At 33.9% G+C, this 18,710-nt stretch overlaps 1 protein-coding gene across 1 annotated transcript in view; it reads left to right on the top strand.

Annotated features, from left to right (window-relative positions):
• The window catches only part of LOC126893157 (uncharacterized), a 183,734-nt gene extending 166,178 nt beyond the window's left edge, over nucleotides 1-17,556 (top strand). Inside the window, exons 27-31 of the mRNA XM_050663109.1 lie at nucleotides 2,639-2,740; nucleotides 7,770-7,871; nucleotides 9,651-9,803; nucleotides 15,283-15,384; nucleotides 17,452-17,556. Of these exons, the coding sequence (XP_050519066.1) occupies nucleotides 2,639-2,740; nucleotides 7,770-7,871; nucleotides 9,651-9,803; nucleotides 15,283-15,384; nucleotides 17,452-17,556 (564 nt within the window). The remainder of the gene's footprint in view (nucleotides 1-2,638; nucleotides 2,741-7,769; nucleotides 7,872-9,650; nucleotides 9,804-15,282; nucleotides 15,385-17,451) is intronic.
• Nucleotides 17,557-18,710: the final 1,154 nt, after the last annotated feature.

Raw genomic sequence — 18,710 nt, 5'->3', positions numbered from 1 at the left:
TTGTTTTAGGTCTTTAGACTGGTTATTTTCAAGTTTTGTGGATTCCGGGGAATGATAATATAACGGAAGGGGTTGAAGAGGGTGAGCTTGTAAATTCTTGTATACCCAATCTCTCAGCAATTAATTAGCAATAAAATATACCGCCGGAGGCTACCCTCTATCTACTTTGGTTCCGGAAATATGTGTGTTGGCTATTCTAACTTAGTATTAAGCTGGAATAGCCACCTGTAGCTCTGAAGGGGTTGAAGCTAAAAATTTGTAATTTGCGTAATAAATTAGCCATTAATTAGCAATAAAATAGGCCGCCGGAGGCGACCCTCTATCTGCATTCCTTACTGCAATAGGAGAATTGAGTGTTGTAGCTGAAGTATTCAACCGCATTAGCCATTGTTGCTCGTTAGGGGATGAAGCAGTAAAATCGTTTTTGGTGAAGACCTGCAGCAGTTGCTTAGGAAAAAAATATCCACCTGGTCTTAGATTTTCAAAGTGGTAATTTTGACTTTCTGTGAAATACGGGGAATGGTGATAAAGGTGGGGGTTGGAGGGGGTGAATTTGTAAGTTGTTGTATACCATATCTTTCAGAAATTAATTAGCAATAAAATATGCCGCTGGAAGCGACACTCTATCTGCTTTCGTTCCTGTAATAGGAGTGTTGGTATTGTAGCCTTAAGTATTAAACCGCAGTAGCCATTGTGGCTCGTTAGGGGATGAAGCAAAATGTTCATTTTTGGCTTAGACCTGTAGCAATTAATAAGAAAAAATAACCACTTGGTTTTAGGTCTTTAAACTGGTTATTTTCACTTTTTGTGGATTCCGGGGAATGATGATAACGGTAGGGGTTGAAGGTGCTAAATTTGTAAATTCTTGTATACACAATCCTTCAGCAAATAATTAGAAATAAAATATGCCGCTGGAAGCTACCCTGTATCTACTTTGGTTCCGGAAATATGAATGCTGGCTTTTCTAGCTTAATATTAAGCTGGAATAGCCACCTGTTTCTCTGAAGGGGGTGAAGCAATAAATTTTGATTTTGCTTAATAAATTAGCAATTAATTAGCAATAAAATAGGCCACCAAAAGCAACTCTCTATCTACTTTCGTTCCGGATATATGAATGTTGGCTATTCTGGCTTAATATTAAGCTGGAATGGCCACCTCTTTCTCTGAAGGGGATGAAGCAATAAGTTTTCATTTTACGTAATAAATTAGCAATTAATTAGCAATAAAATAGGCCAGCGGAAGCAACTCTCTATCTACTTTCGTTCCGGATATATGAATGTTGGCTATTCTAGCTTAATATTAAGCTGGAATGGCCACCTGTTTCTCTGAATGGGATGAAGCAATAAATTTTTAATTTGCGTAACAAATTAGCAATAAAATAACAAAAAAATATGGGGTAAGTTTCATGGCTTCCTTATGAAATTGTCATTCTAGCTTAATAGACATATATCTTCCCTTCCTCTTCGCAGTCCCCTTTATGTTTAAGATAATTTCAAGATATTTAAATTGCTATTTATAATTTTGTTGTGTACATATTTCATATATTATATAATATCCAATAACCAAATCAAATCAGTAATTGGAGTACATTTGTCTACGTTTTTTAACAATTTGATCAACAGTTGTTCAATATTCTATCAGTTAGTTCTCGAAATCAGTTTTCAGGATGTACTGCTTCCGTGTAGGTAAAAACCGTTAAATTTTTGTCGTTGACAAATCTATCACCAATTTCACACCGTTTCCTAAAAGGTAAACAGTTTATTCGTAAAACTCGTATATATTATAAAGTATTGCATGCAGTTTAAAAATCAGTTCATATAAATTCAAAGTCAAAAACAAGACTCGTCGTAAGCGTAGCTCTAAGGCAAGCCGCACACCAAAGAAACATGAAACGAAAAACATGAAACATGAAACTTGAAACATGTTTCATGAAAATAAAACATTGCTAAACAAATCTCAAAGTCCGCCTACCAATGAAACGAGTGTGATTCATGCTTATGGCACATTTTTATTTTCGGAGAGTTTCATAAATGGCCGGACGTATATTTGTTTAGCAGTGTTTTATTTCCATGAAACGTAATTTACGTTTCATGTTTCTTTGATGTGCCCTGCCCTACCTAATGGGTAATTTATGAAGTAATTAGTTATGAAACTTAATTCTAGTGGCTCATTTTGGTTAAATAACAGTTTTTTATGTAAAATACTGTTAACATACACGTTTAATCTTATCGCTAGTCTATTAATTAACATTATATTCAAATATAACATTTATAATAATATTACATGATCTTACATATTTAATCTACGGTTACATCATCTAAATTTCTTTTCCAGACTCTTCCCGGAAACGAATTGCAATATCTATTTCTTTATGTGGAAAATGGGAACATAGATAGAGATGGAAAGAATTTCGGGCTGCGTTCTTTGAAAGAAACAGAGCGCGTACGTATATTTGAACGTTCGGTGCTTTGGATCTTTCAGAGAAAGCACTTCACATTCAACGCAACAACAATGAATAGACAATCGAAGCATTAATTATTATTGTTCATTTGGGAATGTTATTTGTAAGATATTTATAGAGATTTATAGAAATTTTAATACTAGATATTTATATGAATGAACTATGCTAATTTTTCAGACCCAGAAGCAAGACGATCCTCCGGAAGACAAGCTGAGGAAAAAGCACAATTTAGTTTGCCAAATCGAACAACCAATCTCTGGAAAGAAAGCCGATGATCTAGTTTGTTTGGCTCTGTGGATAGAAACGCATACATTGAAGGGACGTGATTAAAAGATAATATTAATACGTTAATTTTACATAGTTACAAACTTTATGAGTTTAATAGAAAAGCTACACTGTTGAGTTATTTACGATTCCTTTTTTTATAGCAGACTAACTAATCCGATTCTTGAGCATTAAGGTGTCGCACTGAGAGGCACAGATCCAGTAGCAAGACGATACATTACATTGGTCTCTTTTGACTAAGACAAACGGCAAGATGGATGGAAATGGTACCAAATTTGGAGCTGATTTCTATAACTTCCGTCGGTTACAAGTCGTTTATCTACCTCGACTGTATCTGATGGAAGGCACAAAACAAGTTTCCTGTGCACCGTTAATATAATACATCGGCTCAGAAATGACGAAAAATAATCTAAGCCTAGATTAAAAATAAAACACATGGTATGTCCCTAGCAAATATTGTGTGGTTTCTTTTGGAATTCATTTATTTGGTACCAAAGTTATCACTTCACTCATTAATAGAGTTTTTATTTTCAGAGAAACTACACTTTCAGCTAATAACAATTCCTTTTTTTTTTTTTGTTTTCAAGAGAGAAACTAATGCTAATCGACAACTGATAGACCAGCACAACCAGCCTCTGGAAAGAGAGCCAATGATCAAGTATTTGGCTGTGTGGATGGACATGCATACATTGAAGGGGCATAATTGAAAGGTAATATTAATTCGTTTATTTTACAGAGTTACAAAGTTTAGGAGTCTAATAGAGAAGGTACACTTTAAGTTAATAATGATTTCTTTTTTTATAGCAGACTAACTAATCCGATTCTTGAGTATTAAGGTGTCGCACTGAGAGGCACAGATCCAGTAGCAAAATGATCCTGCAGCAGACAAGCTAGCGAGGAAAGCAATTTATTTTGACACATCGACCATCGACCAGTACAATCAAGCTCTGGAAAAAGAGCCACTGATCAAGTTCGGCTCTGTGGATGGACACGCATACATTTGAAGGGGCATAATTGAAAGGTGATGTTAATAGGTTAACGTTAACTTAATAGTTTCAGGATGTACTGCTTCCGTGTAGCAAAAACCGTTAAATTTTTGTCGTTGACAAATCTATCACCAATTTCACACCGTTTCCTAATGTGGTATATTATGAACCCTCTGTATAAATCATAATTTAAATATGATGTTATTAACCTTTAGGGCAGGGGTTCTCAATCTGTGGTACATGTACCACTGGTGGTATATTTCATTAGATGCGGTGGTACACAAAACGCAAAACCACAGCCAAAATTCAGCATATTTGTAGTTAATTAGATTATCTACCTCCGTAGATACTTCAGTTAGGTGGTACCAATAATAATTATAAGAATTTTGGTGGTACATGGCTCAAAAACATTGAAAACCACTGCTTTAGGGTATTGAACATACATAAAAACAATAGCTTATAGTTTGTATCACATGTTTATTACGAGTGAACTTGAACTATATTTGTTATGGTTCAGATAGGTATAAAAACACGCTGAACAATCAGTATGGATATAGATATACAAATAATTATTAGAAGTTAGTATGTAGTAAGGCGAGGCGCTATGAATCATTAATGTTATTGTTTAGATATTGGATACCAGTGAATAAAATATAATGTATAGTAAGACGTGTTTAGTCTTTTTAATTAATTAGAACCAGAAGGCAGTAACAACACACTATTTAATACATGGCTGATCCTGCAGACTAGAGGAGGTCTTCTGAAAGGAGCAGAGATGGCGGCACCAGCTTGGAAACGAAGACGGCGAAAACTGACCAGGACCCAGGAAGAATACAGGAACCGAACCCAGTGAAAAGACAAAGTGGAAATAAAATGTAAGTAAGAATGCCTATCTTTATTAAAAATGCTTCCCTCGTTTTTATATTATTATTGAACATTGAATATTTATCTTTGCTGATTTTTGAATAATTTATGAAGTATCGATTTTTTTTTTAACTATGAATTTTGAAACATGAAGTGATTTTTTGAATTGAATATTTTTATCGAAGTTTATTATATATGCTATTCTTGAATTTTTATTGAATTTTGAATCTTTATTGAATTTATTTGAAAAATCTCTATCCGATTTCGATTTTTAGTACGGTTATTTTTAAATATTTTATGGAATATTGAATTTATTCCAAAAATTTCTATCGAATTTTGAGATATCAACCGATTTTGAATATTTTTATCTAACTTTTGCATATGCTATTACTAACTTTTTATTGAATTTTTGTCGAATATGTATACCATTATTGAATCTTTATTAGCCAGTTGTTTTATTATTGATATTTATTGAGTATATTTAGTACATTTTCATCGATTTTGTGTTAAATTTTGTATGATATGAACCTGAATTAATAATTTTGTGTGATAAATGATATATAAATGATTTTTTTAATGAATAATGATTAGTGATGACATACATTGATATAAGAGCTTAAGCAAGAGATATACTTTTAACGAACCGACCTGAAGAGTCGAGATAAAGAATCTGGAGGACTATATAGATAAGAAGAAGAACTAACAATATTATAAGCTAAATATTATGAGGCAACTAGAGACAATAAGAAACCCACTGCTCTTGTCAAATTAGGAAGGTACTAATGATTTATAGAAGCTTTAACGCTTATTAGAGACCCACTATGTGTTTTGAAGGGTACCTATTTTATTCATGATTATTCGTGAATAGACAACGGCCTCAAAGCAAGGGATTGAGGTTGTGATATTTTTAGAAGAATTTGAACCGCATAAAATACCTATTTCGTGTTTTGAGTTAACTATACCACCTTAATGGTGCGTACAGATCAGGGCGAAAATTCGGGTTAATATTGGCGGAGAACTAAGACATCCGAGTGAAACCTCTTTTATTAAGGTAAAACGAAGGTATCGGAGCTAGTATATGAAGTGATGATTATGATGCTATATGAAATGCTATATGAGATATATGATATATGATTGTTATATGAAATATGTATATGAAGATGAATTATGTACACTGTAGAAGTGCTATTATATGAAGAAAAATGAATTATATGAGTTGTAGTACCAGACAAGAGGAAGAAGAGGAAAATATGTGGGAAAAATGAAAGAAGAAACATAAAATTTTCAGAAATGTCAAAATAAACAAGCAGAATTAAGAATAATATCAAATAAGTAGCTAATCATTAAATAATTATGTCTAAGAATTAAAGTTGTAAATTTTTTTCTCTAAAGTAACGTAAACTATAAATAACTTATTTTTAAATGTATATAATGAATTCAGGTTAAATTTTCGCGGAAAATGGAAGTGTTTGAATTAAGAATAGACAATATCTTACAATAAGTGTTAGCAGATAGTAAGCAAAGGGACACAAAAAGTAAAGTTTTTAGAGAGATTAAATCTTTATTATAGGTACAAGAGAGTTATTAGAAGTTTTTTCAGAGACACATTAGAAGTTTTTTTAGAGACACATTAGAAGTTTTTTAGAGAGATTACATTTTTATTATAGGTACATTATTTTAAAGTTAGTAAGACATATATAAATAAATCAAAAGAAGACTGAAATAGGAATTATTAATAGAGTAAAGGATACATTTTTTACTTATTCGAGTAATATTAGCTTAGCTTAGGACTTTTAGTTAGATACGAGATTTTTAGTTAGGTAGATTAGATTATTCCCCTGCTTATAGGAGATGCATATAGGCACTAAAAGACTATATTAAAAATCCCGATAGGTTTAGTCACTGTTTTTATGTGGACACTGTTTTGTGAATGGAGAAAAGACTAAAAAGCAAGACGGAACAGAAAGTGAATTAGTGATAATAATAAACAATATTTAGGATTAAAAAAAACTCTGAAACGTACCATGTTACCGTTAGTTAGGATAGTTAGGAAATTTAATTTTTGAAAATAGTATTAGGTAACCATAAACATTTTGTAAAAGGGAAAGAGGAATATACCGTCAGATATTCTTCTTCTCTTCTTAGGACTATCTTTTTTAAAAACGGCGGAGATGTGGTATATTATGAACCCTCTGTATAAATCATAATTTAAATATGATGTTATTAACCTTTAGGGTATTGAACATACATAAAAAAATAGCTTATAGTTTGTATCACATGTTTATTACGAGTGAACTTGAACTATATTTGTTATGGTTCAGATAGGTATAAAAACACGCTGAACAATCAGTATGGATATAGATATACAAATAATTATTAGAAGTTAGTATGTAGTAAGGCGAGGCGCTATGAATCATTAATGTTATTGTTTAGATATTGGATACCAGTGAATAAAATATAATGTATAGTAAGACGTGTTTAGTCTTTTTAATTAATTAGAACCAGAAGGCAGTAACAACACACTATTTAATACACTAAAAGGTAAAAAGTTTATTCGTAAAACTCGTAAATATTATAAAGTATTGCAAGCAGTGTAAAAATCAGTTAATATAAATTGAAAGTCAAATACAAGACTCGTCGTAAGCGTAGCTCTAATGGGTAATTTATGAAGTAATTAGTTATGAAACTTAATTCTAGTGGCTCATTTTGGTTAAAAAACAGTTTTTTTATGTAAAAAACTGTTAACATACACGTTTAATCTTATCGCCAGTCTATTAATTAACATTATATTCAAATATAACATTTATAATAATATTACATGATCTTACATATTTAATCTACGGTTACATCATCTAAATTTCTTTTCCAGACTTTTCCCGGAAACGAATTGCAATATTTATTTCTCTATGTGGAAAATGGGAACATAGATAGAGATGGAAAGAATTTCGGGCTGCGTTCTTTGAAAGAAACAGAGCGCGTACGTATATTTGAACGTTCTGTGCTTTGGATCTTTCAGAGAAAGCACTTCACTTTCAACGCAACAACAATGAATAGACAATCGAAGCATTAATTATTATTGTTAATTTGGGAATGTTATTTGTAAGATATTTATAGAGATTTATAGAAATTTTAATACTAGATATTTATATGAATGAACTATGCTAATTTTTCAGACCCAGAAGCAAGACGATCCTCCGGAAGACAAGCTGAGGAAAAAGCAAAATTTAGTTTGCCAAATCGAACAACCAATATCTGGAGAGAAAGCCGATGATCTAGTTTGTTTGGCTCTGTGGATAGACACGCATACATTGAAGGGACGTAATTAAAAGGTAATATTAATACGTTAATTTTACAGAGTTACAAAGTTTATGAGTTTAATAGAAAAGCTACACTGTTGAGTTATTTACGATTCCTTTTTTTTATAGCAGACTAACTAATCCGATTCTTGAGCATTAAGGTGTCGCACTGAGAGGCACAGATCCAGTAGCAAGACGATACATTACATTGGTCTCTTTTGACTACGACAAACGGCAAGATGGATGGAAATGGTACCAAATTTGGAGCTGATTTCTATAACTTCCGTCGGTTACAAGTAGTTTATCTACCTCGACTGTAGCTGATGGAAGGCACAAAACAAGTTTCCTGTGCACCGTTAATATAATACATCGGCTCAGAAATGACGAAAAATAATCTTAGCCTAGATTAAAAATAAAACACATGGTATGTCCCTAGCAAATATTGTGTGGTTTCTTTTGGAATTCATTTATTTGGTACCAAAGTTATCACTTCACTCATTAATAGAGTTTTTATTTTCAGAGAAACTACACTTTCAGCTAATAACAATTCCTTTTTTTTTTTTTTGTTTTCAAGAGAGAAACTAATGCTAATCGACAACTGATAGACCAGCACAACCAGCCTCTGGAAAGAGAGCCAATGATCAAGTATTTGGCTGTGTGGATGGACACGCATACATTGAAGGGGCATAATTGAAAGGTAATATTAATTCGTTTATTTTACAGAGTTACAAAGTTTAGGAGTTTAATAGAGAAGGTACACTTTAAGTTAATAATGACTTCTTTTTTTATAGCAGACTAACTAATCCGATTCTTGAGTATTAAGGTGTCGCACTGAGAGGCACAGATCCAGTAGCAAAATGATCCTGCAGCAGACAAGCTAGCGAGGAAAGCAATTTATTTTGACGCATCGGCCATCGACCAGTACAATCAAGCTCTGGAAAAAGAGCCACTGATCAAGTTCGGCTCTGTGGATGGACACGCATACATTTGAAGGGGCATAATTAAAAGGTGATGTTAATAGGTTAACGTTAAGTTAATAGTTTCAGGATGTACTGCTTCCGTGTAGCAAAAACCGTTAAATTTTTGTCGTTGACAAATCTATCACCAATTTCACACCGTTTCCTAAAAGGTAAAAAGTTTATTCGTAAAACTCGTATATATTATAAAGTATTGCAAGCAGTGTAAAAATCAGTTCATATAAATTGAAAGTCAAATACAAGACTCGTCGTAAGCGTAGCTCTAATGGGTAATTTATGAAGTAATTAGACATGAAACTTAATTCTAGTGGCTCATTTTGGTTAAATAATAGTTTTTTTATGTAAAAAACTGTTAACATACACGTTTAATCTTATCGCCAGTCTATTAATTAACATTATATTTAAATATAACATTTATAATAATATTACATGATCTTACATATTTAATCTACGGTTACATCATCTAAATTTCTTTTCCAGACTCTTCCCGGAAACGAATTGCAATATTTATTCCTTTATGTGGAAAATGGCAACATAGATAGAGATGGAAAGAATTTCGGGCTGCGTTCTTTGAAAGAAGCAGAGCGCATACGTATATTTGAACGTATTGTGCTTTGAATCTTTCAGAGAAAGCACTTCACGTTCAACGTAACAACAATGAATAGACAATCGAAGCATTAATTATTGTTAATTTGGGAATATTATTTGTAAGATATTTAGAGAGATTTATAGAAATTTCAATACTAGATATTTATATGACTGAACTATGCTAATTTTTCAGACCCAGAAGCAAGACGATCCTCCGGAAGACAAGCTGAGGAGAAAGCAAAATTTATTTTGCCAAATCGAACCAATCTCTGGAAAGAAAGCCGATGCTCTAGTTTGTATGGCTCTGTGGATAGACACGCATACATTGAAGGGACATAATTACAAGGTAATATTAACACGTTAATTTTACAGAGTTACAAAATTTGAGTTTAATAGAGAAGCTACACTGTTGAGTTATTTACGATTTCTTTTTTTTATAGCAGACTAACTAATCCGATTCTTGAGCATTAAGGTGTCGCACTGAGAGGCACAGATCCAGTAGCAAGACGATACATTACATTGGTCTCTTTTGACTACGACAAGCGTCAAGATGGATGGAGATGGTACCAAATTTGGAGCTGATTTCTGTAACTTCCGTCGGTTACAAGTCGTGTATTTACCTCGACTGTAGCTGATGGAAGGCACAAAACAAGTTTCCTGTGCACCGTTAATATAATACATCGGCTCAGAAATGACGAAAAATAATCTTAGCCTAGATTAAAAATAAAACACGTGGTATATCCCTAGCAAATATTGTGTGGTTTCTTTTGGAATTCATTTATTTGGTACCAAAGTTATCACTTCACTCATTAATAGAGTTTTTATTTTCAGAGAAGATATTCTTTCAGCTAATAACAATTCCTTTTTTTGTTTTCAAGAGAGCAACTAATGCTAATCGACAACTGATAGACTAGCACAACCAGTCCCTCGAAAGAGAGCCAATGATCAAGTTTGTTTGGCTGTGTGGATGGACATGCATACATTGAAGGGGCATAATTGAAAGGTAATATTAATTCGTTTATTTTACAGAGTTACAAAGTTTAGGAGTCTAATAGAGAAGGTACACTTTAAGTTAATAACGATTTCTTTTTTTATAGCAGACTAACTCATCCGATTCTTGAGTATTAAGGTGTCGCACTGAGAGGCACAGATCCAGTAGCAAAATGATCCTGCAGCAGACAAGCTAGCGAGGAAAGCAATTTATTTTGACAAATCGACCATCGACCAGTACAATCAAGCTCTGGAAAAAGAGCCACTGATCAAGTTCGGCTCTGTGGATGGACACGTATACATTTGCAGGGGCATAATAGAAAGGTGATGTTAACTGGTTAAAGTTAAGTTAATAGTGAAGCTACATTTTAAGTAATAACGATTTATTTATTTTATAGGAGACTTACTAATGCGATTCTTTAGCATTAAGGTATCGCACTGAGAGACACAGATCCAGTAGGAAGACGATCCCCCAGAAAAGAAGCTTGCAGGGAAAATAAAATCTATGTTACCAAATCGGTAACTGATTGACCAACACAACCAATCCCTGGAATGAGGGCCACTGATCAAATTTCTTTGGCTCTGTAGATGCACACGCATACATCTAAGGGACGTAATTTATAGGTAATATTAATACGTTTATTTTTTACGTAATATTTACTCGTAATAATATTTTATTACGAGTAACAAAGTGTAGGAGTTTTATAGAGAAAGTATACTATAACTTAATAACGATTTCTATCTTTATAGGAGATTAACTAGTCCGATCCTTGAGCATTAAGGTATCGTAATGAGAGGCGCAGATCCAGTAGCAAAAAGATACATTACATTGGTCTCTTTTGACTACGACAAGCGGCAAGATGGATGGAGATGGTACCAAATTTGGAGCTGATTTCTGTAACTTCCGTCGGTTAGAAGTCGTGTATTTACCTCGACTGTAGCTGATGGAAGGCACAAAACAAGTTTCCTGTGCACCACATACCCCATATTTTTTTGCTATTTTATTGCTAATTTATTACGCAAATTAAAAATTTATTGCGTCATCCCCTTCAGAGAAACAGGTGGCCATTCCAGCTTAATATTAAGCTAGAATATCCAATATTCAAATATTCGGAACGAAAGCAGATAGAGGGTTGCTTCCGGTGGCCTATTTTATTGCTAATTTATTACGCAAAATAAAAATTTATTGCTTAATCCCCTTCAGAGAAACAGGTGGCTCTTTCAGCTTAATATTAAGCTAGAATAGCCAACATTCATATTTGCGGAACGAAAGTAGATAGAAGGTAGCTTCCGGTATATTTTATTGCTAATTAATTGCTGAAAGATTGGGTATACAAGAATTTACAAACTCACCCCTTTCAACCCCTACCGTTATCATCATTCCCGGGAATCCACAAAAAGTGAACATAACCAGTTTAAAGACCTAAAACCAAGTTGGTATTTTTTGCTTATTAATTGCTACAGGTCTAACCCAAATATGAATGTTTTGCTTCATCCCCTAATGAGCCACAATGGCTACTGCAGTTTAATACTTAAGGCTACAATACCTAACACTCCTATTTCAGGAAAGAAAGCAGATAGGGGTCGCTTCTGGCGGCATATTTTATCTTTAATTAATTGCTGAAAGATGGGATATACCAGAATTTACAAACCCACCCCTCCAGCCCCTACCGTTATCATCGTTCCACGGATTTCACAAAGAGTGAAAATAACCAGATTAAAAACTTAAAACCCAGTGAGTATTTTTTCTTATTAACTGCTGCAGGTCTACGCCAAAAACGATTTTATTGCTTCATCCCCTAACGAGAAACAATGGCTACTACGGTTGAATACTTAAGCTTCAACACTCAATTCTCCTATTTCAGTAACGAAAGCAAATAGAGGGTCGCTTCCAGCGGCCTATTTTATTGCTAATTAATTGCTAATTTATTACGCAAATTACAAATTTATAGCTTCAACCCCTTCAGAGATACAGGTGGCTATTCCAGCTTAATATTAAGCTAGAATAGCCAACATTCATATTTCCGGAACGAAAACAGATAGAGGGACGCTTCCAGCGGCATATTTTATTGCTAGTTAATTGCTGAAAGATAGGGAATTCAACAATTTACAAACTCACCCCCTTCAACCCTACCATCACTTGACGGATTTCACAGAAAATGAAAATTGCCAGTTTAAAAACCTAAGACTAGGTTTTTTTTCCTAAGTAACTGCTTCTGTGAAATCCGTCGAATGATGATAACGGTAGGGTTGAATGGGATGAGTTTGTAAATTGTTGTATACCCTATCTTTCAGAAATTAACTAGCAATAAAATATGCCGCTGGAAGCGGCATATTTTATATGCCGCTATCTGCGGATACCCTTGATCTGCTTTCGTTCCTGAAATAGCAGTGTTGGATATTGTAGCTTAAGTATTAAACTGCAGTAGCCATTGTTTCTTGTTAGGGGATGAAGCAAAAAAATCGTTTTTGACGTAGACCTGCAGCAGTTACTTAGGAAAAAAACCAAGTTGGTCTTAGGTTTTTAAACTGGCAATTTTCACTGTCCATGAAATCCGTCGAATGATGATAACGGTAGGGTTGAAGGGGTGAGTTTGTAAATTGTTGTATTCCCTATCTTTCAGCAATTAACTATCAATAAAATATGCCGCTTGAAGCGGCCTATTTTATATGCCGCTGTCTGCGGATACCGTCTATCTGCTTTCGTTCCTGAAATAGGAATGTTGTGTATTGTAGCTTAAGATTTAAACCGCAGAAAGCTATTGTTTCTCGTTAGGGGATGAAGCAAAAACTCGATTTTTGCGTAGACCTGCAGAAATTAATTGCCAAAAAAATACCCACTTGGTTTTAAGTCCTTAAACTGGTTATTTTCACTCTTTGTGAAATCCGGGGAACGATGATAACGGTGGGGGTTGGAGGGGTGAATTTGTAAGTTATTGTATACCATATCTTTCAGAAATTAATTAGCAATAAAATATGCCGCTGGAAGCGACACTCTATCTGCTTTCGTTCCTGTAATAGGAGTGTTGGTATTGGAGCCTTAAGTATTAAACCGCAGTAGCCATTGTGGCTCGTTGGGGGATGAAGCAAAACATTCATTTTTGGCTTAGACCTGTAGCAATTAATAAGAAAAAATACCCACTTAGTTTTAGGTCTTTAAACTGGTTATTTTCGCTTTTTGTGGATTCCGGGGAATGATGATAACGGTAGGGGTTGAAGGGGCTAAGTTTGTAAATTCTTGTACACACAATCCTTCAGCAAATTACTAGCAATAAAATATGCAGCTGGAAGCTACCCTGTATCTACTTTGGTTCCGGAAATATGAATGTTGGCTTTTCTAGCTTAATATTAAGCTGGAATAGCCACCTGTTTCTCTGAAGGGGGTGAAGCAATATATTTTTATTTTACTTAATAAATTAGCAATTAATTAGCAATAAAATTGGCCAGCGGAAGCAACTCTCTATCTACTTTTGTTCCGGATATATGAATGTTGGCTATTCTAGCATAATATTAAGCTGGAATGGGCACCTGTTTCTCTGAATGGGATGAAGCAATAAATTTCTAATTTGCGTTATATGTTAGCAATAAAATAGCAAAAAAATATGGGGTAAGTTTCACGGCTCCCTTATGAAATGGTCATTCTAGCTTAATAGACATATATCTTCCCTTCCTCTTCGCAGTCCCCTTTATGTTTAAGATAATTTCAAGATATTTAAATTGCTATTTATAATTTGGTTGTGTACATATTTCATATATTATATAATATCCAATAACCAAATCAAATCAGTAATTGGAGTACATTTGTCTACGTTTTTTAACAATTTGGGCTACAGTTGTTCAATATTCTATCAGTTAATTCTCGAAATCAGTTTTCAGGATGTACTGCTTCCGTGTAGGTAAAAACCGTTAAATTTTTGTCGTTGACAAATCTATCACCAATTTCACACCGTTTCCTAAAAGGTAAACAGTTTATTCGTAAAATTCGTATATATTATAAAGTATTGCATGCAGTGTAGAAATCAGTTCATATAAATTGAAAGTCAAAAACAAGACTCGTCGTAAGCGTAGCTCTAAGGCACACCAAAGAAACATGAAACGAAAAACATGAAACATGAAACGTGAAACATGTTTCATGAAAATAAAACACTGCTAAACAAATCTCAAAGTCCGCCTACCAATGAAACGAGTGTGACTCATGCTTATGACACATTTTTATTTTCGGAGAGTTTCATAAATGGCCGGACGTATATTTGTTTAGCAGTGTTTTATTTCCATGAAACGTAATTTACGTTTCATGTTTCTTTGATGTGCCCTGCCCTGCCAATGGGTAATTTATGAAGTAATTAGTTATGAAACTTAATTCTAGTGCATTTTGTTTAAATAAAAGTTTTTTATGTAAAAAACTGTTAACATACATGTTTAATCTTATCGCCAGTCTATTAATTAACATTATATTCAAATATAACATTTATAATAATATTACATGATCTTACATATTTAATCTACGGTAACATCATCTAAATTCCTTTTCCAGACTCTTCCCGGAAACGAATTGCAATATTTATTTCTTTATGTGGAAAATGGCAACATAGATAGAGATGGAAAGAATTTCGGGCTGCGTTCTTTGAAAGAAGCAGAGCGCATACGTATATTTGAACGTATTGTGCTTTGAATCTTTCAGAGAAAGCACTTCACGTTCAACGCAACAACAATGAATAGACAATCGAAGCATTAATTATTGTTAATTTGGGAATATTATTTGTACGATATTTATAGAGATTTATAGAAATTTTAATACTAGATATTTATATGACTGAACTGTGCTAATTTTTCAGACCCAGAAGCAAGACTATCCTCCGGCAGACAAGCTGAGGAAAAAGCAAAATATATTTTGCCAAATCGAACAACCAATCTCTGGAAAGAAAGCCGATGATCTAGTTTGTATGGCTCTGTGGATAGACACGCATACATTGAAGGGACATAATTAAAAGGTAATATTAATATGTACGTTAATTTTACAGAGTTACAAAATTTGAGTTTAATAGAAAAGCTACACTGTTGAGTTATTTACGATTTCTTTTTTTTTATAGCAGAATAACTAATCCGATTCTCGAGCATTAAGGTGTCGCACTGAGAGACACAGATCCAGTAGCAAGAAGATACATTACATTGGTCTCTTTTGACTACGACAAGCGGCAAGATGGATGGAGATGGTACCAAATTTGGAGCTGATTTCTATAACTTCCGTCGGTTACAAGTCGTGTATTTACCTCGACTGTAGCTGATGGTAGGCACAAAACAAGTTTCCTGTGCACCGTTAATATAATACATCGGCTCAGAAATGACGAAAAATAATCTTAGCCTAGATTAAAAATAAAACACATGGTATGTCCCTAGCAAATATTGTGTGGTTTCTTTTGGAATTCATTTATTTGGTACCAAAGTTATCACTTCACTCATTAATAGAGTTTTTATTTTCAGAGAAACTACACTTTCAGCTAATAACAATTCCTTTTTTTGTTTTCAAGAGAGCAACTAATGCTAATCGACAACTGATAGACCAGCACAACCAGTCCCTCGAAAGATAGCCAATGATCAAGTATTTGTCTGTGTGAATGGACACGCATACATTGAAGGGGCATAATTGAAAGGTAATATTAATTCGTTTACAGGAGTTACAAAGTTTAGGAGTTTAATAGAGAAGGTACACTTTAAGTTAATAATGATTTCTTTTTTTATAGCAGACTAACTAATCCGATTCTTGAGTATTAAGGTGTCGCACTGAGAGGCACAGATCCAGTAGCAAAATGATCCTGCAGCAGACAAGCTAGCGAGGAAAGCAATTTATTTTGACACATCGACCATCGACCAGTACAATCAAACTCTGGAAAAAGAGCCACTGATCAAGTTCGGCTCTGTGGATGGACATGCATACATTTGAAGGGGCATAATTGAAAGGTGATGTTAATAGGTTAACATTAAGTTAATAGTTTCAGGATGTACTGCTTCCGTGTAGCAAAAACCGTTAAATTTTTGGCGTTGACAAATCTATCACCAATTTCACACCGTTTCCTAAAAGGTAAAAAGTTTATTCGTAAAACTCGTATATATTATAAAGTATTGCAAGCAGTGTAAAAATCAGTTCATATAAATTGAAAGTCAAATACAAGACTCGTCGTAAGCGTAGCTCTAATGGGTAATTTATGAAGTAATTAGACATGAAACTTAATTCTAGTGGCTCATTTTGGTTAAATAATAGTTTTTTTATGTAAAAAACTGTTAACATACACGTTTAATCTTATCGCCAGTCTATTAATTAACATTATATTTAAATATAACATTTATAATAATATTACATGATCTTACATATTTAATCTACGGTTACATGATCTAAATTTCTTTTCCAGACTCTTCCCGGAAACGAATTGCAATATTTATTTCTTTATGTGGAAAATGGCAACATAGATAGATATGGAAAGAATTTCGGGCTGCGTTCTTTGAAAGAAGCAGAGCGCGTACGTATATTTGAACGTACTATGCTTTGGATCTTTCAGAGAAAGCACTTCACATTCAACGCAACAACAATGAATAGACAATCTAAGCATTAATTATTGTTAATTATATTCAAATATAACATTTATAATAGTATTACATGAACTTACATATTTAATCTACGGTTACATCATCTAAATTTCTTTTCAAGACTCTTCCCGGAAACGAATTGCAATATTTATTTCTTTATGTGGAAAATGGCAACATAGATAGAGGTGGAAATAATTTCGGGCTGCGTTCTTTGAAAGAAGCAGAGCGCATACGTATATTTGAACGTATTGTGCTTTGAATCTTTCAGAGAAAGCACTTCACGTTCAACGCAACAACAATGAATAGGCAATCGAAGCATTAATTATTGTTAATTTGGGAATATTGTTTGTAAGATATTTATAGATTTTTTATAGAAATTTAGTACTAGATATTTATATGACTGAACTATGCTAATTTTTCAGACCCAGAAGCAAGACGATCCTCCGGAAGACAAGCTGAGGAAAAAGCAAAATTTATTTTGCCAAATCGAACCAATCTCTGGAAAGAAAGCCGATGATCTAGTTTAATGGCTCTGTGGATAGACACGCATACATTGAAGGGACATAATTAAAAGGTAATATTAATACGTTAATTTTACAGAGTTACAAAGTTTATGAGTTTAATAGAAAAGCTACACTGTTGAGTTCTTTGCGATTTCTTTTTTTTTATAGCAGACTAACTAATAAGAATCTTGAGCATTAAGGTGTCGCACTGAGAGACACAGATCCAGTAGCAAGAAGATACATTACATTGGTCTCTTTTGACTACGATAAGCGGCAAGATGGATGGAGATGGTACCAAATTTGGAGCTGATTTCTATAACTTCCGTCGGTTACAAGTCATGTATTTACCTCGACTGTAGCTGATGGAAGGCACAAAACAAGTTTCCGGTGCACCACATACCCCATATTTTTTTGCTATTTTATTGCTAATTTATTACGCAAATTAAAAATTTATTGCGTCATCCCCTTCAGAGAAAGAGGCGGCCATTCCAGCTTAATATTAAGCTAGAATAGCCAACATTCATATTTCCGGAACGAAAGTAGATAGAGGGTAGCTTCCGGTATATTTTATTGCTAATTAATTGCTGAAAGATTGGGTATACAAGAATTTACAAACTCACCCCCTTCAACCCCTACCGTTATCATCATTCCCCGGAATCCACAAAAAGTGAACATAACCAGTTTAAAGACCTAAAACCAAGTTGGTATTTTTTGCTTATTAATTGCTACAGGTCTAAGCCAAATATGAATGTTTTGCTTCATCCCCTAACGAGCCACAATGGCTACTGCGGTTTAATACTTAAGGCTACAATACCTAACACTCCTATTTCAGTAAAGAAAGCAGATAGAGGGTCGCTTCTGGCGGCATATTTTATTTTTAATCAATTGCTGAAAGATGAGATATACCAGAATTTACAAACCCACCCTTCCAGCCCCTACCGTTATCATCGTTTCACGGATTTCACAAAGAGTGAAAATAACCCGATTAAAAACTTAAAACCCAGTGAGTATTTTTTATTATTAACTGCTGCAGGTCTACGCCAAAAACGATTTTATTGCTTCATCCCCTAACGAGAAACAATGGCTACTGCGGTTGAATGCTTAAGCTACAACACTCAATCCTCCTATTTCAGTAACGAAAGCAGATAGAGGGTCGCTTCCGGCGGCCTATTTTATTG

Source organism: Diabrotica virgifera, chromosome 10 (genome assembly GCF_917563875.1).
Source record: "Diabrotica virgifera virgifera chromosome 10, PGI_DIABVI_V3a".
In the NCBI taxonomy this organism is placed as follows: domain Eukaryota; kingdom Metazoa; phylum Arthropoda; class Insecta; order Coleoptera; family Chrysomelidae; genus Diabrotica; species Diabrotica virgifera.
The sequence above is the reverse complement of the archived record's forward strand: the minus strand, read 5'-3'. Positions and strand labels throughout refer to the sequence as shown.